The sequence below is a fragment of the Aspergillus stella-maris genome (genome assembly GCF_047715825.1).
Source record: "Aspergillus stella-maris strain CBS 113639 unplaced genomic scaffold BDV14scaffold_24, whole genome shotgun sequence".
Taxonomy (NCBI): domain Eukaryota; kingdom Fungi; phylum Ascomycota; class Eurotiomycetes; order Eurotiales; family Aspergillaceae; genus Aspergillus; species Aspergillus stella-maris.
In genome coordinates, this window is record NW_027396818.1 from 377,553 (window position 1) to 395,558 (window position 18,006).

Below are 18,006 nucleotides of genomic sequence, written 5' to 3' on the forward strand. Positions count from 1 at the left end.
TGTTAGTCTAGTCGTTGGAGCCCAATAGATGTTAACAGGGAAGGTCCTTAAGTCTATTACAATAATCCTGCCTCGGCCTGTAGCCCAGCCATAATTAGAGTTAGTAGGCTCAAATCTAAGCAATTAAGACTTATCAATGTTCAAATCGGTCTGAGGGGGGATAGTTGTTCGGAACATTTCCGCTGATGCCAGCCCTCGGCTTCAAAGAGACATAATCCAGCACTGTGTTTACTAGTCCCAGAATACTATGATGCAGCTTACATGGAGAGACTCTTCATGCATTAGTTTAACAGCAGTAAGTTGCGTTTGACTTTCAAGTTGAAGACTTTTCTTTGTCGAGAAGCGAGGTTGTTTGGGGATTGTGGGGATCGTGGAGAGGGCCTAAGATACAATGTATACGGTCTAGTATAGATACCTACCAACTGTGTCTGCACTCCGCAGTTCATATGATAGTCTTTCTCCAAATCTGCCGAATAAGCTTTGTGGCAGCGAATTGTAAAGCTTAGCAAGCACATCCTTAACTCCGCGACCCCGTCCTCGCAGCTCCCACACCCCCAACACTTTCTCTCCACAGCTCCAGACGCCGGTCTTCCTGCTAAGCATCCTTGGCCCAACCACTGTTCTCTGAAAAGGCATTTATCCGTTGGGGTATCTAGCCTTCTTGTGGGAGTTAGGTGCCATCCCCACGATATGCCATTGCTATTATGTTTGTCTGTCAGCTTCTACCCCCTATCCCCACAGCGTCCACGTCCTCACTCAGAAGTCATTGGCCACGACGCCAGCAAACGAACTAAGGATCTTTTGATAAGTCCTCGCTTTGGTATTAGATTGACCGTAGCGGTGTAATAGCAAGTGCATTGTCGCCACACTTGACTATATATGATGGAGTCTTCTCTCCAGGTTTGTGGGACGCCCGTTACCCCAGATTTCCCTTCTTGACCCGCTTCATCTACTTTCTCATTTCTTATCGGCTTTGCTTGACAAAATGGCGTCTGAGGTCACCGAGGTACCATCCCATAGCAGTCCCTCCACCAGCAAAGAGGTCCCAACCCTAGGGAAAGAAGGCAGCGAATTCCTCGAAGACGCAGAAGCACCTGTTCCTGAGTTAGCCGCGTCTAGTCTCTCTCAGGCACATCGTGAGTTCCTTTTGCAGCGTCATGGAACATTAAATCTGGATCCGCTTCCGAGCGCGTCGCTCGCGGATCCATACAACTGGCCGTCATGGAAGGTATCAACTGCAGTACACCCTTGAGTTGTTGGTTTATGGCTGATGTGCATGCTATCGATGATAGAAACTCACAAATCTCATCCTTGTTGCTTTCCACGCGTGCATGTCGACTTTCACAGCCTCCATCATCCCTGCATACGAGGACATCTCTATGGATCTCGGTGTCTCCATGCAAAGGGCTAGCTACCTGACATCTCTTCAAATTGCTGTCCTTGGTGGTGCACCATTGTTCTGGAAGCCACTCTCTAGCCGCTACGGCCGCCGTCCCATATTCCTCCTGTCGAGTATCCTGAGTTCAATATGCAACGTTGGCTGCGCAAAGAGCCCTGACTATGCCTCGATGGCAGCATGCAGAGCCCTAACTGCATTCTTCATTTCTCCTGCTGCGGCTATCGGAAGTGCAGTTGTGACAGAAACATTTTTCAAAAAGGAGCGCGGAAGATATATGGGCATTTGGACGTTGATGGTCACCCTAGGTGTTCCAGTTGGTTAGTTTCAATCTCTATCCTAGTGGTTGCCGGTTGTTGTTCGCTAATAGGGACTGCGCTTCTCACAGGTCCACTCATTTTCGGCTTCGTTGCCAATCGCGCCGGATACCGTTGGATATTCTGGGTCCTGGCAATCATCAATGGAGTGCAATTTATTCTCTACCTCATCTTTGGTGCTGAGACTCTTTACATCTCCAGCAACGCAGATAAGCCAAACCCGGATATCCGCAGCCAGTATTTATCCTTCCGCCGCATCGACCCAAAGCCGTTGAAGTTCAACGAGTTCTATCACCCCTTAACCCTAGCTGTTCGCCCAACGGTCGCCATCCCCGCCTTCGCATACGCCATGGTCTTCTTGTTCGGTAGTGTCCTTATAACCGTGGAAGTCCCCCAACTCCTACAAGAGAAGTTTGGTCTCAACGCGGAACGACTCGGTCTCCAGTTCCTGGGTGTCATAATTGGCACAGTGTTAGGTGAACAAATCGGCGGCTCCATGTCGGACATATGGATGAACAGACGCGCACGTAAACTAGAGTCAGGAACAAGGCCCGCGCCAGAGTTCCGGCTGTGGCTCAGCTACCCCGGTGTCTTACTAACCATTGTCGGTGTCATCGTGTTTCTGGTGTGCACGCAGCAAGCAGACGAAGGGCACTGGCAGGTCTCGCCGATCATTGGCACAGGTATCGCGGCTTTTGGCAACCAGCTTGTTACGACGGTATTGGTTACGTACGCTGTCGATTCGTATCCGCAAGATTCCGGGAGCGTCGGTGTCTTTGTTACTTTTGTAAGACAGATCTGGGGGTTTATTGGCCCGTTTTGGTATGTCCAGCAACATCTCTTGCCATCTTCAACCCAACTAATTCTTTTTTTTTCAGGTTCCCTGCCATGTTCAGCAACGTCGGTGTCGCTGCGAGCTCCGGTGTTGCAGCGGCTCTAATGTTCGTCTTTAGTTTCTTGCTGATCATTCCGGTCCATACTACTGGATCGAAATGGCGTTAGCATGCAATAGGGGTCTGTTTTCGTCCGATATATATTTTGAAGTTATGTCATGGTCATCCTGTCATTAAGTTTAGCTGAATTCATATTACGTACTGCCGCCTTACTAGTCTTCCAGCCAGTAGCTGGACTTGCTAGAAATATATTGACTTTACCCTGTCAAAACTAAAATCTCCGGCACGCGGGAGTTGAGATCGCAATTATATAGAGACGGGGGAATAAGCATAAATAACCGAGTCATGATGGTGGGGTAGTGAGGTCAAGCTTCCAGGAACTTCAAATCTGAGGGGTTGCTCATCGACGTCTTCACAACCTTCCGACATAGAACTCCTCCAATTCCGCAACAAAAGCCCTGCACCGAGGTTCTTCCAGAAGCAGGTCGAACAGTCTCCCGTCGCGATATCAAACACCGGAAGCTTGTGCATTTAGTGCCGAAGCCGGCCCTCCGGAGTACACTCTCAACGAGGTTTATCCACCTATAGGCCGAAGCTCTTCATATAAGTAGGTCCTCTCTTCCCCAACAGAGTCGCAAGAGCCTAATCTCGACATAGACAGTTCTAACATAACCCAGGCGACTCATCAACCGAAATTTGCTGTCAACCCCTCAAAGACAAGCAAGCACACAGTCACAATGGCATCCACCGATGAAAGCCCGTCGTACAAGCCCTACGACCAATTCATCCTCTTCGGAGACTCGATTACCCAGATGTCTTCGAGCCAAGAGCAGGGCTTTGGGTTTCAGCCTGCATTGCAAGATGGTTGGTCTTACCGTTTTCTGCTCTGCGGCTATGTAATGACACTTTGTGCGCGGCCGTTGACTGACGCTGTGACAGCATACTCGCGAGTCCTCGATGTGATCAACCGCGGATTCGGGTGCGTTTGTGACATTTAACCCAGTTCGGGTGCAGGTCCTGTTACGACATATGGTTTCACTAACGGTTTCCTGAATTACAATGCAGAGGGTATACCACTGCGCATGCGGTCAAGGTGTTCGCGAAGTTCTTCCCGATGCCGGAGACTGCTTCTGTTCGGTTCTTGGTAAGGCACAATACCTACCTTCTACAAGAGTTGCCATTTTTACGGTCCCGAGCTGCTGCTAAGTGCTATTAGACGATCTGGTTTGGCGCCAACGACGCCTCTCTCCTTGAATCCAACAACGGCCAGCACGTCCCGCTGGATACCTACAAGAAGAACCTGGCGTGGCTGATTCAGCACCCTGCGACTGTTGCTCAGAAGCCGCGCATTCTGCTTCTCACACCGGCTCCGGTGAACGAGTACCAGCTGCAGCAGTTTGATGAGGACAAGGGCAATGCCCACCCCACAAGGACGAACCGCGTTAACAGGGTTTATGCGGAGGCTATGAAGGAGGTTGGAGATTCGCTTGGTGTACCTGTTGTTGATCTTTGGACGGCTTTCATGAATGTTGTTGGGTGGAAGGAGGGAGAGCCGCTTATTGGATCGCGAGAGGCGCCGAGCGACGAGCGATTTGCTAGATTGTTTACAGATGGTGAGTGTTTCATTCTGTTCCAAAAATTGCGAGCTTGTGAAGAGACGCTAATATGTGACTGAAGGACTGCATCTCACGGCAGAAGGGTATCTCGTTGTATACGACGAAATTATCAAGGCTATCCAGACGCATTGGCCGGACCAGGCACCAGGAAAGCTTCCGCAAGTGTTCCCGCCGTGGATGGAGGCTCCGAGATAATCGCTGCAATCGGTCGCTTGGAAAGTTCTTCACGGCCCAAAATTGGGCAAGAGTATATATATAGAATTTCGCGGAGTATAGTGAAGATCTATGCATTAAACAGTTAAAGATAGATTCAAAAGCGGTCTAGAACCGAAGAGAGTGGAAGCCGCCAAGGCTGCGATGTCCGGAGAAGTGTCGTCGATGTTACGATCCCCTCACGATTCTTGTCCAACGCCCGTGGCCTTTTGCCCTTCTAAACCTCTCCCACTCAATCTACCGTCCCATTCCTACCGGGCGAGAAACTTTGTTTCTTCTATTCTCTAGGCACAAGGCAGCATTGCTTGCCTACACAAATCGCTTTCCTTTTCCCCGCCGTCAAACTCGCTCTTGCCCCCTCCCTCTTTCGCTCTCTCGCTCTCTGCCTCTCCCTTCGAAACGGTCCCGTCGGAAGACGAACCTCGCTGCAGCCCGTGCCCAGTTTCAGTGTTACGAAATACTCCGGAGTCCCGAATCGACCTGCCCTTCTTCCATTTCGAAACTCGTTTCCCGTCTGTTGCTCTTCAGCCATCGCTTGTAGAGCCTCGCTCGATCCCGCTTCTCCGCTTCGAATCGTCGGCCGTTGCACTATAACCGTTGCCCATTTTAACCCTCCCGCACTTCGACCATAGCGCTCTTCGAGTCAACGCCAATTCCACGATATTTGTACAACGGCTAGTTATACTTGAATTACCTGAGAAAAACCACCAAATATCCTTCGCTATATTCTAGGTGGACGGCCGTAGGGCCGTCTCACAGTCTACGAGGGTGGAGGAGTTCCGCAGGGTGACGTGGTTTGGCTAGCCAGCGTTAACGACAAAATACCGGCCTGGTGACAATATCCATAATTCGGCCACTATACAGGCAAGTTGTGCATGTATTGAGTTTCCGCAGATCACTCTTTGCTCAACGTTCGAGTGAATTACCCTCAGCAAGGCTACGTCTGCTGTTCCTCCGCTTCAACTCGGATAATGGATGCTCAATATCCCTTTGCCTCACGCGACGACATCTGGCGCGTCTTTGAAGACCTGAAGGAGCTTCACGCAACACAGTTCGAGCAGGCAGAGCGGATTGCTAGGTTGGAGCGTCGGAGGGACGAGGATACGAGGTTGAAAAGCGTCTGGGGCCCGCTGTCACCGTTTCCGAGCTCAGTGGCGGGTACAGTACCTACAGGTATGATTTTTTGCGTATAGTGTTGGTCTATGTGAGCTCTGGCTGATGTATTTCCCGTGTTACAGAACCCATTTTCCAATCGACCGTCGACACGTTCAAAGGCTTCGACCAAGGACAACATCACGGCGTGGGTGTCATGGGTCTAGATACCGAGGACGAGCCGAGGCGAGGGACGTCGCGAGCCAATAGCGTTCGGTTCGATGAGAGTGCTATACACGGGTACTACGGACAAGCCAACCGGTCTAGTAGCGAGCTTCCAATAAGGACCGGAAGCGGGCTGGGCAGCCATCCTCTGACCGAGCGGTCTCTATCACATCGGTCAGATGGAAGACAAAGCTCCTCAGGGCATTCCCATCACTCAGCTCGTACAAATAGTCTGGGTCTAGAAACAACGAGCAGAATGATGAGCTCATTAACGAGTGAATCGCCTCTCATTCCTCCACCAGGTCTCTTTCTCTTAGGGCCCGTTCCAGCGATTATCAGGTGTTGGATGACGACGAACTTTTCAAACGATTCCCTCCTCTACGCAGCCGTCTGCAGTGGTTCATTCCAGTCTTGGCTGAGTTTCTCCATGGTACAGAAGCTAGGCCTAGAGGATCAGCTGGTGCACGAAATCGACTCGCAGTATATCAAGCTCCCAATGTACCTTCCTGAGGCTAGTGTGCATCAGGCTTCATCGCGCTCAAGTAGTCCTACTCCCCAGGTTCCTACCTTGACAATTCGTTTCCTCGTCCATCATGCCAATCCGAGTGACACCTCCATCCAGATCATTCTCGGTAGCGATATCCTTCGTGCTCACAACGCTGACATTCTGTTCTCGCAAGATAAAATCATCATGGTGGATGATGATCGGAATAAAGTGTCTATCCCTCTGGTACGGCCTGAAAACGACTCCGCTTTCAAGTCTCTACGCACTGCATCAAAAGATACGAGCTCAGCAAGCTTATCTCGAATGTCGCTCGAGTCGAAGAGTGATCGCGTTGACATGGACAGTCCCTCCAATGTTGGTGTCATCGGGAAACCCTCTCGCCCCCAGCAAACTCCTCCAGCGCCTGCTAGTCGAGATTTCGCCGAGGAATTCGGCGACCCTCACGCATCTAGGCCATCGGATGAACTAGCGCATACCAGTCAAAATGGTGGCTCGTTTGCTCAAGCCAAGCCTCCCATGTCAGTAAACACGCAACCAAGCAATGCTACAAAGATGGAGCCGGCTGGAGTTTGGGGTTCATGGAAGCGCGAGACAAAGACGGACCCGAATGCGCCTGGAGCGGGGAAACCTTCTCGACCACGGACGATGAAGGTGCTGCGGCCGTCGAAATCCATAAATCGGAGTGTGTCCGGCAGTGGGCCTGGTTTCGGAAATGAAGCTACAGGGCCTTCAACATCTCACCCTGCGTCTGCGGTGACGTCGCCTGATGAAAGTCGAACGGGGAAGCCGCTTACTCCCAATCCCATTGGAGGTGCGTCGGCCTTCCCATGGCTTAACTCGTCGTGACTTTGTGGACGTTGCGGGAAGGTATTTCCTGATTGAAATATATCAGGAATCATGACCTTCTCGACATGTTCTAGCCACTGTAACGACTTTCTCAGATTCAACCCCGCCGTGTGTAAAAGTTTTTGGATGAAAACGCTCAGTCCAAGTCACGGATTACGTTTCCGAACTGTACTGTGTGGTAGCAGGCTTCTCAGCGTAGTAATACAAACATGAGACACGCATAGCATTACATCAGATCGTCCTTTCTATATCTGCAATCTTAAATCTTCGCCAACTTCTCCAACGCCTCCTTAGTCTCTGCCTTCGTCTCCTTCACCAACCCTGTAACCGCCTTAAAATCCTTATGCCCTGCATCCCCAATAATCTCAAACAAGATACTCTCACTCGTCGTAACAATCGCCCCCGCATCCCTCAACCTCGCAAGCGCAATCCCCCTCTCCTCGGGATTAATACTACTCACCCCATCAACAAGGATATAAACCCTGTGTCCGCGCTCAAGGAGGTCCAGCGTCGTCTGCGTAATGCAGATGTGCGTTTCTATTCCCACCAATATGGCGTCGTAGGGTTGCTCGCCCTTACTTGGTTTCGGGAGCAGGGCGTCAATCTCCGGCGTTATCATTGAAAAGAGCGTTTTGTCAATGTCTGCGCGGACGTTGGGGCCCTTTAAGTGTTCGGTTATTTTGGGGATTGTTGGGCCTAGTCGGAGGCGGTTCTGTGTTGTGATGAATGTTGGGATGGAAAGGGTTTTTGTTGCGCGGAGGAGTTTTGTTGCTGTTGAGGCTCTGTATGTTCACAATTGGTATGAGCATACGGAGTATGTACATTGGAGTTGCGGACGCTCGGACTCACATCTTAGGGAACTCGAATATTGCTGCCTCGAACTTTTCTTGCATGTCGCAGATACTAAGCACAGGGTTAGTTGGTTTGCGCAAGGTCGGCAGTCAGGGGTGGGTATGCATGGCGTACAAGACCGCAGGATTCCCTGTTGTTTGTATGGCTGGTTAGTCCTGGGAGCCTTGAGAGGGGTGAACTGGTTTGCGGGGATGACGTACTGATGCGGCAGGTTTTTGAGATGGCTGCCATTGTGTGTGCTGTATACTATGGTATGCTTGAGAGAGACTGAACAATTTGAGATAGAAGAATGAAGAGTACGGACAGACGGAGAACGGAGTATTTAGGAGATAAGTACCTGCAATCTCCGCGGGGGCGTGCGGGGAAGTAACAATGGAAATCCGGATGTCGGCCTGAGAAACAAGGCCATTATCGAATGATCCGAAGGGTTTGTGGCTGCACGCCACGTGATGCCCGGGCGAACCGGAGATTGGTCGGAGAAGATGGTCCGAGCTGCTGCCTTGCTGCCTGTGGCGTGGGGTTCTGCTGCATGGTTTTTTTTGGTTTTTTGGTTTTTCATCGTGGATCCTGACTAAGAAGGAAAGACTCGTTCTTGGCGGCACCAACGGTCGGTTCGGTTCATTCTCTTCCAGTCTTCCTCGCTTCCTTTCTTCTCTCTCTCTCTTTCTTACCACCGCCATCTCTCAACTGCTTATTCCAGCTTCACTCGGTCTGCCATCAGCTTTGGGATCCGTTCCATCGTCAATCTTCGCTGCTGAAGCTGTTATTACGTTCAGCGCTCAAATTCACCTGGTTAGTTCTCGACTTAACTTGACGTGACTCGACTCGACCGTCCACTAAAGCGTCATCATCATCTACGAAGAGTTGCCTGTCTAACCTTCTATTCTTCGCTCTCACAGAAAAAATAACCATTTCGTTGGTTTGTCTCTCTTGCCGGCCAGAGAAAGCCACAGATAGAAAGATCGCCCGAGAAGTTGTCTATGTATTCGTCCTGCGTCAGAGATTTCGAACACCACCTGCCGCTCAAGCTGCAAACGTTTCGCTCTATATCGAAACCTTGTAGTTTCTACTCAAAAACTTGTGGCTGAAACCACCTTCGACCCAAAAAGGGCTGTCTATATCGCTGTTTCTAGTCGTTCTGTCTAGACAACCGCCACCATTCCACCAACAACAAATAATCGAGTGACTCGCGGCGTATGTCTTGTCTCTTGAGATCATCCTTTGTCCAGGTTCCCTCTCGCTTCGTCTCCCATCCACCGCCATTTTAATTTTCTCGTCGAAAAGAAAACATAATTTTTCTCATCTACAAGCATCATCATGGCTCCCAACAACATCAACATTCGTCGTGATGTCACCGACCCCTTCTACCGTTACAAAATGGAGCCCTTGCATTCCAAGATTGAAGGCAAGGGTAACGGTATCAAGACTGTCGTTGTCAACCTGAACTCGGTTGCCGGGTCTTTGAGCCGTCCTCCTGCCTACGTCATCAAGTATTTTGGCTTTGAGCTTGGTGCTCAAGCCAACGCTAAGCCTACTGATGACCGCTGGATTATCAACGGTGCTCATGATGCTAGGAAGCTTCAAGACTATCTTGATGGTTTCATCAACAAGTTCGTTCTCTGCAAGAAGTGCAAGAACCCTGAAACCGATGTCATCATCAAGGACGAGAAAATTATTCTGGACTGCAAGGCTTGTGGTCAGCGCTCGGATGTCGATCCCCGCCTCAAGCTCAGCACTTTTATCCTCCGGAACAACACTTCCGGCAAGGGTAAGAAGGACAAGTCCACCAAGAAGACTCGCCGTGAGCGGAACAAGGAGAAGGAAGCCAACGGAGACGATGCTAGCCCCGGTGACAGCAACGGCTCCGAGAACGGCGATGATGTTGAGGCTGGTATGGACGCCCACAGCGACGATGAGCTCACCCGCCGTATCAACTCTGCTGCACAGAACATCGAAGCGGAGGATGAAATTGAGGATGACAACTGGAAGGTCGACGTCTCAGAGGAGGCTGTCAGGGCTCGTGCCAAGGAACTTCCTGACGACCTGAAGCGTGCTCTTGCCCTTGATGAGGCTGACGAGGAGGGCCCCGACGGCCCCACTGCTTACGATGAACTCGGCAGCTGGATCATCAGCACCGTTGAAGAGAAGGGTGGCGTCACCAAGGTCGAGGATGTCGAGATCTACCTGAAGGCCAAGGAGTACGGCATTGAGTCCAAGCACCGCACCCTGGCTGTTCTTGCCCAGACCATCTTCGACGAGAATATTGCCAAGCAGATTGAGGACCGCGCTCCCCTTCTCAAGAAGATGATCACCTCTGAGCGCCACGAGAAGGCTATGCTCGGTGGTACTGAGCGTTTCGTCGGCAACGACAAGCCTGAGCTGATCTCCAAGGTTCCGGCCATCATGCTCGCCTACTACCAGAACGACTTGATCTCTGAGGAAACTCTCAAGGAATGGTGCACCAAGGCTAGCAAGAAGTACGTCGACATCAAGACTAGCAAGAAGGTCCGCAAGGCCGCCGAGCCCTTCCTGCAGTGGCTTGAGAGTGCCGAGAGTGAGGAGGAAGAGAGCGACGAGGAGTAACCTCCTCGCCATACCTCTACCATAACTGTCCCTACTGAAACTTTGGATTTTGGTCCTGTGATTTTACTTTCTGACCCTAGCCGCTCCTTCACTGCTGTCGTTGTTCGTTTGAGACTACCAGACTGCCAGATTGTCGATGTCGATTCTTGTTCTATCAGTGCTAGTTTTACCAGGGACCATTGGGTTCATAGTTTTAGCCTGAATAGGAATAGCAAAGCATACTCTGCTCTATATTTATTGATGCAATAATCCTTCCACACCGCGTAAACTGTCTGAAGCTAGATGTATAGCATTGTTCTCCGAGTGTATACAGATTATCGATGTAAATGGTCAAGACCATCAAAATTCCAAACACCATATTGACACCCCACATGACTCTAAAAGAATAACTAAAAAACCATCTCCGCAAACTTCACCTTCGCGCCCGCAAAAGTCTTCTTCAAGGACTCAGGTCGACAATCACGCGGTCCAGCAGTTGTTCCACCAACACCAGCAGCCTGCTTCTTTTTCGCCTCAAAATCCCTGCAAACCCTCGCATCCTGCTCCCGGGAAATGAACCACGTCAGATCCGGGTTCCAGGTCTCCATAGCTTGTATAACCTTCTCAATTGACTCGCTTTCAGACTCTGTCTCTGTGCTCGTCGTTCTCGTACTCGTACTTTGTTGATTGGGCTTAGATGCATTTCGAGAGAAGCAGTATCCTGCACCCGCATACCGAACGATCCATTCACCTAGTATATAACAGATCCGATCACCCATAGCAAGCGGAAGCCGCACGTGAGAAAGGAGCGATAGGAATAGTGAGATTAGGGACCGCCAGAGGGTATGCTGCGGTGTGAATGCGCGGGAGGCAGATGGTGAGCCGGTCTTGGTTAGGGAGAGGGGTTGGATGAAGCTCTTATTAGCTGTGGTAGCGAGTGTTCCTGACTCTGTCCCTGTCCCTGTCCCTGTCCCTGTCCCCGATGGCTGACTATCAGCGCTAGAGCTCTTGGTGAGCTGCTGGGTTTGCCTTTCGACAATCCTATCTGTGTCCTGGCGGACTTTATCCCAGACACGATTGTACACGCGTTCCCAGCGCGGAAATTCAGTTTCGACACGGGACGCCATGAAGTCGCCGGCTGATTTGAACATCGTTTCGACGGCTTTGCATGCTGCAGCTGTGACGAAAGTTTCTTCTTGGGTGTCGAATCCGTCGATGCCGGCATCGTGCTTTTTGCGGGAAGATGATGAACCTGGTTCTAATAGGGCTGTTGAAGTTGACTGTGGACCGAGGGATGGGGGAAGGTTGATTTTTGATACGACGGCCGGCCACAGGTCGTTTATTAGCGGCAGGAAACTGTTTTCGTCTGCTGCAAGGACGGGGAGGACGTCGTTAAGAATTGAGAGGAGAGAGCGGCGGAGGTAAGGTGATGGTGATGAGAGGTGGGAGGGTAGTGATTTGATGATGTGAAGGAGGAGGGAGTGTGTTTTGCTCAGAGGCTTTTCGGCGTCTTCGGGTTCGCGAGGGGGCGGAAGAGGTTCGTCGGATTCCGCCTTTTTCAGTAGTTCTTCGAGAGATTCGTTCTCAAGATCGTCCTTTTCGGCTTGTCCTTCGCGTTCCTCGGCCCAGGGTCGTTTGGGGTGAGACAAGTTTCCTTCGTCATCTTCTGTTGACGCCTTCTCGAGGCGCTTGGCTTTTCGACGAGCCAGGTCTTCAACAAGGGTTGTGATGTTCAATTCCTGGTATTTCCGCTTCAGGTGATCGGGAGCCTTCCCATGGTTACCGTTCTCGATTGCAAGAACGGACGGGTTCTTGGTGCTTTCTTCCACGACTGCAGCCAGGGTTTTGAACATCAGCTCAACGAGCTTTGGGTAGCCATGATAGAGGTCTAAGATTCCAAAGATAGAATCCACCAGATCATCCAGATAAGGAACGAGTCGCGCACCGCAGAGTTTCACCATCATCAGAAGAACCTGGGAAGGATATGGTGAGACATCAAAAGTGTTAAGTTTCAAGGCCACAGAGTTCACGAGGTAGTCGACATTTTCGATGACCATTGTACTAGTGCCAGGGTAGTTGCAGGCTGCTGTCAGGATATTGAGGCATGTCATCGCATGCTTTTGGAGAGCTTGGTTACTGGAAGCTAGTAGTTGCAGAACGGGATATAGTGCATCCATTAGTTCAGGACGAAAAGCTTCCCGCAGCTCCTGTGCTTGAAGAGCAACAGCTTCTAGTGCGAGTGCCTGCACTCGCCAGTCGTTGTTTCCTTCTGCCAAGGGTTCCTCCAGCATTGGTAGGCAAATATAATACAGCTCTTCGATCATACCTGCTTTAGTGGCATGAGGGGGTGAGGGCTCAAGTTGGTCAAAGTAGATAAACTCGTCAAAGCTGCTCGATAACTGCGTAGTGCTCCTGAGGAATGTTGTGGCGAGCCATAATGGTGCAATGGCCGAGTTACCTCGTTCGTGGTGGATGCGGCTTACCATGAGCCGTGTAATGTCACTACCAGAATTCGAGACGTTGAGTCGTGTAATCATCTTCTGGAGGTCTTTGAGTGTTTGCTGTTGGCTTTTGTGATCCAAAAGTACTGGTGAGAACACATTAGACAATTTTCCCGAGCCAACTACCTCCAAAGATCCCGGACTTGCTATGTCCGAGTTCAAGGGCTGCAGTGAAGTAGCTTCCTGGTTGACAATAACAGCAACGCTATCGCACAGTCCGGCTGTTAGGTTGTTGGTCAGAAGGTCAGATCCTGCCTGAATCTCGGATAGAATTTGAAATGCAGTGGTTATTTGCTCCATAGCCCATTGTTTGGTGGTTTCGTCATTACTCTGCATGGTCCTCGGGAATGCAGTAAGCCAAGCATGTAGAGAACTCTTGAGGGAATCTAGCACAGTTGAGTAAGTTGTGGCCAGATGTCTCAGTGACGAATATGCGTTATTTGGCATCTGATCCTCGTCCAACCTTGAAAGTACAGTAATGGTCTCGACCATCAAAGGCACTGACTCATGCAATGTAGTGGGACAATTCTCAACAACCATAACGCACAAGCTTAGCAGTCCCTCTCGGACTTCTTCTCGATTATGACGCCTGAGCTGGATGACTTGTGTGAGCGCAAGCTTGATTTGTGTAGTTGTCGCCTTTAACCAGGAATTATCAAGTACCAATCTCTCGTCATCCTTCTGTGGCTGAGTTGCCTTTTCTGGCAATTCTGAGTTGACTCGGTCATTGAGAACTGTGTTCAACAGGTTGGAGAGGGTATCGAGACACATTGTGATCAATCTATATGACCGCCGAACCTGGGTTGTCGGTTTCAGCACCTTTGTCAACGCAGATACGGTCCGGGGCATAATGCTTGCAAGGACAACGCGATCAGTAACGCGGCGGTAAAGTGCTTGAAGTGCTTTGGCAGCAGATGTACAAAGCTCATCAGACTTATTATCAACAACTGCTTCAAGCAATAGATATACGGTCTGATCGACAACAGTTGCAGTACCGATTTCATGATAAATCGTCCGTTCTGCGATTGGTCCACTGAGGACGTCAAAAATGGCGAACAGGCAGTTGAACCCGGCAATTTGCAACTCATCGGGTGACGCTTTCACAGACTGGTTCTTCGCATTGTCCGGGGCACCGCCCACAACGAGTGTCAGCAAGATCACTAATTGCTTCCCCATCTGTGGGGACAAGCGTGCCTTCCATCCTTCCGCGACAAGTATGCGTAGGCAATTGATAGCCAGCTCTAGAACGCTGACAGGTGCCCTCTTGGATTCATTGAAGATGTGTGCTAAAGGGAAGAAAGCATACTCGGCCAGCTTCTCGTCTAGCACATGCTTGCTGGCGAGGTCGTTCAAGGCATTGTACACAGAACGGAGTGCTTTTAGCACTTCGTTAGGGCTAGCTTGATGTCCACGAAATTTGAGTCCCACGGAGCTAAGTTCAACACATGGTTCCCGAAGCTTTGCATTCACGTCAGTCTAGATCTCCATAGTAGATACTTCTGGCAAGAGATACCTTTCTGAAAGCTTCCTGGCGGGAGCTATCCATTTGGCCTATCGGCGTGCAGTGCGGCAAAGTTGGAGTACCCGCTCTTGGTCCATCTAGTTGAACACCAGAAGATATCTAAAGCCTTGATTCAGGTCTGAGGACGAAATCAGAAAACTATGCTGCATCCGAGAGAAGCTTATGAAGGAGAGAAAGCCATTGTCGATGCCTTTCTTCCTGGCTCTCCGCCTTATGCCCGCACTTTCTGCCAGAATTATATGGCGGTGAGAATACATCTCATCGATATGAGACACGTGATATGGAGGAGCGCGTCTTGTCGCGTCCATCATGGCGTCTGCCGCCTACAGCCTAGCCTGCCAGGCATCATCCCATTTTCGAGCCTCCAAGCATGCCTGATTATCCGTCTATATTTATCGCGCGGAGCCAGATCCTCTGATCGTCTATGCTCCTCATTCTCAATTCCGCAATTACAATTGCGCCTGTTACACCGTCGATGATACAGGTCCCGATCCGCAATAAAGCTTCGGTTGCTCTACGTGCTTGCCCTAATATCCGGTCTGCATCATTTGTATCGCTTCTCCCAACACGAAATACCACTACTTTACGGCACTTCAATAAATCTATACTCACATTCGTCCGTCCGTCTTTTGCGCTCCTTTCGAAAATGCCCGACGCCAAGGAAGGAAAGCAGGCAACTCTGGGGTACGTCAAAGACTCTCAATCGACTCTCGAATGCGTCTTGCGAGACTATAACCTGGGCCTAGCGCGTTTTTGAGCTATATGCTAATTGACTCTGCAGGAAGTTTTTCGGCTCCAATTCGGACACCCCAAAGAAACAGACAACCCTTAGCTTCGGCGGCAACCGGAACAAATCAACCTCGAGCACGAGCAAATCGGAGAAAAAGCCTACACCCAAGAAAGAGGACGAGTCAAAGGATGTCGCCAATCGAACAAGTGACCACGATGCAAGCATGTTGGAAGCACCTGAAGTGAAGCCTGAGGTGGCTGAAGACAGCGAGGGCGCAGACCAGAATCCTTTGAAGCGAGAAAAAAGCGAAGACGCCAGCGATAGTGAGGGAAGCGATGCGGTACAGCCCAGCAACAAGAGGCGGCGCAAAACGTCGAGCAAGTCCAGCGAGCCCAAACCGAAGCAAAAACCAGTAGCCAAAGACACGAAAGAACCTAAATCCCGGACTAAGAATACTTCACCACCTAAGGTTGTTGCGAAAGCATCCGGGGAGGAAACACCGGAGGACCCTGCGGTGTCAGAAGCCGAGGAAGAGCTGTCTGCGAGCGAAGATGAGGCAGAGAAGAAACCCGAGTTAAAGAAGAAAGAAATCGAGAAAGTTCAAGCTACGCTCAAGGGAAGCGGAAACGATCCATATCCTGACTGGAAGGCCGGCGAGCCTGTGCCTTACGCCGCACTATGTACCACATTCTCTCTCATCGAAATGACGACAAAACGACTTCAGATTCTCGCCCACTGCTCCCTATTCCTCCGACAAGTCCTTCGTCTCACCCCTCAAGACTTTCTACCAACAGTGCAACTCATGATCAATAAACTCGCCGCAGATTATGCTGGTATTGAGTTGGGAATCGGTGAGTCTTTGATCATGAAGGCCATCGGCGAGAGTACGGGTCGTAGCCTTGCGGTTATCAAGGCAGACCAGCGTGATATTGGAGATCTGGGTCTGGTCGCGGCCAAGAGTAGGTCAAATCAGCCCACCATGTTCAAGCCCAAGGCCTTGACCGTTCGTGGAGTGCACGAAGGGTTACTCGGCATTGCCGAGGTTCAAGGTCATGGTTCCCAAGACAAGAAGATATCTGGAATCAAGAAGCTGCTCTCCGCCTCGGATACTGCAACGACTGGAAAGGGCAGCAAGGGTATCGACATCACTAAGAATAAAGGCGGTCCAAGCGAAGCGAAATTCATCATTCGATTCCTCGAAGGCAAGCTACGACTTGGTCTGGCAGAGAAGACGGTGCTTGTTGCTCTTGCTCAAGCTGTTGTTGCTCACGAAGCTGCTCTGAAGGGCGAGAAAGCTCCATCAGCTGAGAAGTTGGCCGAGGGCGAAGCCATCCTAAAGACGGTATACAGCGAGTTGCCTGCTTATGAAGTGATCATCCCTGCCCTTCTTGAGCATGGCCTTTCCGACCTGCACGAACATTGCAAGTTGCAGCCGGGTATTCCAATCAAGCCCATGCTTGCTAAACCAACCAAATCCATCACTGAAGTGCTAGATCGTTTCGAGGGTAAGGAATTCACGTGCGAGTACAAATATGACGGAGAGAGAGCTCAGATTCATTATGTTGCACCTGAAGAAAAGAAGCACTACCCGGGTGCTGAACTTACCTTGAAGAAAGAAGAGGCGGGTCTTGCTTCTATCTTCTCTCGAAACTCCGAAGATCTGTCAAAGAAGTACCCTGATGTTCTGGCTAAGCTCAGCGCATGGATCAAGCCTGGGGTCAAAAGCTTTGTTCTGGACTGCGAGACAGTCGCCTGGGATGTGGAGACCAAGAAAGTGCTTCCGTTCCAACAATTGATGACTCGGAAGCGCAAAGACGTCAAGGCAGAAGACGTCAAGGTCAAGGTCTGCGTATTCGCCTTTGACCTGCTCTTTTTGAATGGAGAGGTACGTCCTTAACCAACATCCTAAGCCATCCCTACCGCAGCACTAACACAGCACGATTAGCCTACCGTTAAGAAACCCCTCCGCCAACGCCGCGACCTGCTGCACGAATCATTCCAATCAACAGAAGGCGAATTTCAATTCGCCCAATACGGCGACACAAACGATCTCGACCAGATCCAAGACCTGCTCGACGACAGCGTCAAGGCCTCATGCGAAGGCCTCATGGTCAAAATGCTCGACACCGATGAAAGCGGCTACGAGCCCTCCAAGCGCAGCCGCAACTGGCTCAAGGTCAAAAAGGACTACCTCGCTGGCGTCGGTGACAGTCTTGACCTCGTCGTTCTAGGCGCATATTACGGCCGCGGAAAGCGAACGTCCGTCTACGGTGCTTTCCTCCTAGCGGCATATAACCCCAACACGCAAGTCTACGAAACAATCTGCAACATCGGCACGGGCTTCTCAGAGGCTGTCCTTGAGGAACTCCACTCCAGTTTATCTCCCCTCGTCATCGACCGCCCTAAACCCTTCTACTCGCACTCCACCGTCCCGAAAGACCAGCCCGATGTCTGGCTCGAACCGCGTCACGTCTGGGAAGTCAAAACCGCTGATCTGACTCTGAGTCCGCGGTATAAGGCTGCGGCTGATGAATTCGTTGGCACGTCCGGAGGGAAGGGCGTTAGTCTGCGGTTCCCGCGCTTCATCAAGACGAGAGAGGATAAGAAGCCCGATCAGGCAACGACTACGAAGGCCGTTGCTGAGATGTATAGGAAGCAGGAGGCTGTTGCGAAGGATGGGGGTAAGGGGGGTGTTGATGATGACTTTGAGTATTGATTTGCATCATGGTGTTCAAG

The 18,006-nt window shown here is 50.7% G+C and overlaps 7 protein-coding genes across 7 annotated transcripts; 5 read left to right on the plus strand and 2 right to left on the minus strand.

The window, feature by feature from the left end:
• Nucleotides 1-612: 612 nt before the first annotated feature.
• BDV14DRAFT_208655 (putative MFS transporter) lies at nucleotides 613-2,848 on the plus strand. Its single transcript, XM_073775452.1, has 4 exons — nucleotides 613-1,228; nucleotides 1,293-1,716; nucleotides 1,785-2,535; nucleotides 2,592-2,848. The coding sequence occupies exons 1-4, from the start codon at nucleotides 986-988 to the stop codon at nucleotides 2,713-2,715; spliced, it is 1,542 nt and encodes a 513-aa protein (XP_073628671.1). The 5' UTR covers nucleotides 613-985; the 3' UTR covers nucleotides 2,716-2,848.
• A 173-nt stretch (nucleotides 2,849-3,021) lies between these two features.
• BDV14DRAFT_172625 (SGNH/GDSL hydrolase family protein) lies at nucleotides 3,022-4,626 on the plus strand. Its single transcript, XM_073768609.1, has 5 exons — nucleotides 3,022-3,470; nucleotides 3,546-3,585; nucleotides 3,672-3,750; nucleotides 3,823-4,219; nucleotides 4,284-4,626. The coding sequence occupies exons 1-5, from the start codon at nucleotides 3,344-3,346 to the stop codon at nucleotides 4,415-4,417; spliced, it is 777 nt and encodes a 258-aa protein (XP_073628672.1). The 5' UTR covers nucleotides 3,022-3,343; the 3' UTR covers nucleotides 4,418-4,626.
• A 561-nt stretch (nucleotides 4,627-5,187) lies between these two features.
• BDV14DRAFT_55074 (uncharacterized protein) lies at nucleotides 5,188-7,233 on the plus strand. Its single transcript, XM_073777009.1, has 2 exons — nucleotides 5,188-5,608; nucleotides 5,674-7,233. The coding sequence occupies exons 1-2, from the start codon at nucleotides 5,407-5,409 to the stop codon at nucleotides 7,101-7,103; spliced, it is 1,632 nt and encodes a 543-aa protein (XP_073628673.1). The 5' UTR covers nucleotides 5,188-5,406; the 3' UTR covers nucleotides 7,104-7,233.
• On the minus strand, nucleotides 7,233-8,270 carry BDV14DRAFT_55049 (putative isochorismatase family hydrolase). The gene is made up of 4 exons (XM_073777007.1): nucleotides 8,156-8,270; nucleotides 8,070-8,085; nucleotides 7,953-8,006; nucleotides 7,233-7,885 (listed from the first exon to the last, which is right to left on the minus strand). Exons 1-4 carry the CDS (start codon nucleotides 8,184-8,186, stop codon nucleotides 7,363-7,365), a joined length of 624 nt encoding a protein of 207 aa, XP_073628674.1. The 5' UTR covers nucleotides 8,187-8,270; the 3' UTR covers nucleotides 7,233-7,362.
• Nucleotides 8,271-9,023: 753 nt separating this feature from the next.
• On the plus strand, nucleotides 9,024-10,732 carry BDV14DRAFT_55132 (translation initiation factor eIF5). Its single transcript, XM_073777010.1, has one exon. The coding sequence runs from the start codon at nucleotides 9,273-9,275 to the stop codon at nucleotides 10,536-10,538; it is 1,266 nt and encodes a 421-aa protein (XP_073628675.1). The 5' UTR covers nucleotides 9,024-9,272; the 3' UTR covers nucleotides 10,539-10,732.
• Nucleotides 10,733-10,927: 195 nt separating this feature from the next.
• BDV14DRAFT_189526 (uncharacterized protein) lies at nucleotides 10,928-14,564 on the minus strand (the record flags this gene model as incomplete). The annotated part of the gene is made up of 3 exons (XM_073771213.1): nucleotides 10,928-11,775; nucleotides 11,806-14,494; nucleotides 14,532-14,564. 3 exons carry the CDS (start codon nucleotides 14,562-14,564, stop codon nucleotides 10,928-10,930), a joined length of 3,570 nt encoding a protein of 1,189 aa, XP_073628676.1.
• Nucleotides 14,565-15,186: 622 nt separating this feature from the next.
• Nucleotides 15,187-17,986, plus strand: BDV14DRAFT_199808 (DNA ligase (ATP) CDC9; the record flags this gene model as incomplete). The annotated part of the gene is made up of 3 exons (XM_073773358.1): nucleotides 15,187-15,224; nucleotides 15,322-17,155; nucleotides 17,216-17,986. 3 exons carry the CDS (start codon nucleotides 15,187-15,189, stop codon nucleotides 17,984-17,986), a joined length of 2,643 nt encoding a protein of 880 aa, XP_073628677.1.
• Nucleotides 17,987-18,006: the final 20 nt, after the last annotated feature.

Coding starts and splice junctions, on each gene's coding strand:
- BDV14DRAFT_208655 (XM_073775452.1), top strand. CDS start 986: ATGGCGTCTGAGGTCACCGAGGTACCATCCCATAGCAGTCCCTCCACC. Junction 1,717..1,784: donor CACCCTAGGTGTTCCAGTTG/GTTAGTTTCAAT, acceptor CGCTTCTCACAG/GTCCACTCATTTTCGGCTTC. Junction 2,536..2,591: donor GGGTTTATTGGCCCGTTTTG/GTATGTCCAGCA, acceptor TTTTTTTTTCAG/GTTCCCTGCCATGTTCAGCA.
- BDV14DRAFT_172625 (XM_073768609.1), top strand. CDS start 3,344: ATGGCATCCACCGATGAAAGCCCGTCGTACAAGCCCTACGACCAATTC. Junction 3,471..3,545: donor TCAGCCTGCATTGCAAGATG/GTTGGTCTTACC, acceptor ACGCTGTGACAG/CATACTCGCGAGTCCTCGAT. Junction 3,751..3,822: donor CTGCTTCTGTTCGGTTCTTG/GTAAGGCACAAT, acceptor AAGTGCTATTAG/ACGATCTGGTTTGGCGCCAA.
- BDV14DRAFT_55074 (XM_073777009.1), top strand. CDS start 5,407: ATGGATGCTCAATATCCCTTTGCCTCACGCGACGACATCTGGCGCGTC. Junction 5,609..5,673: donor GGCGGGTACAGTACCTACAG/GTATGATTTTTT, acceptor CCCGTGTTACAG/AACCCATTTTCCAATCGACC.
- BDV14DRAFT_55049 (XM_073777007.1), bottom strand. CDS start 8,186: ATGGCAGCCATCTCAAAAACCTGCCGCATCA. Junction 7,886..7,952: donor ATATTCGAGTTCCCTAAGAT/GTGAGTCCGAGC, acceptor GTGAACATACAG/AGCCTCAACAGCAACAAAAC.
- BDV14DRAFT_55132 (XM_073777010.1), top strand. CDS start 9,273: ATGGCTCCCAACAACATCAACATTCGTCGTGATGTCACCGACCCCTTC.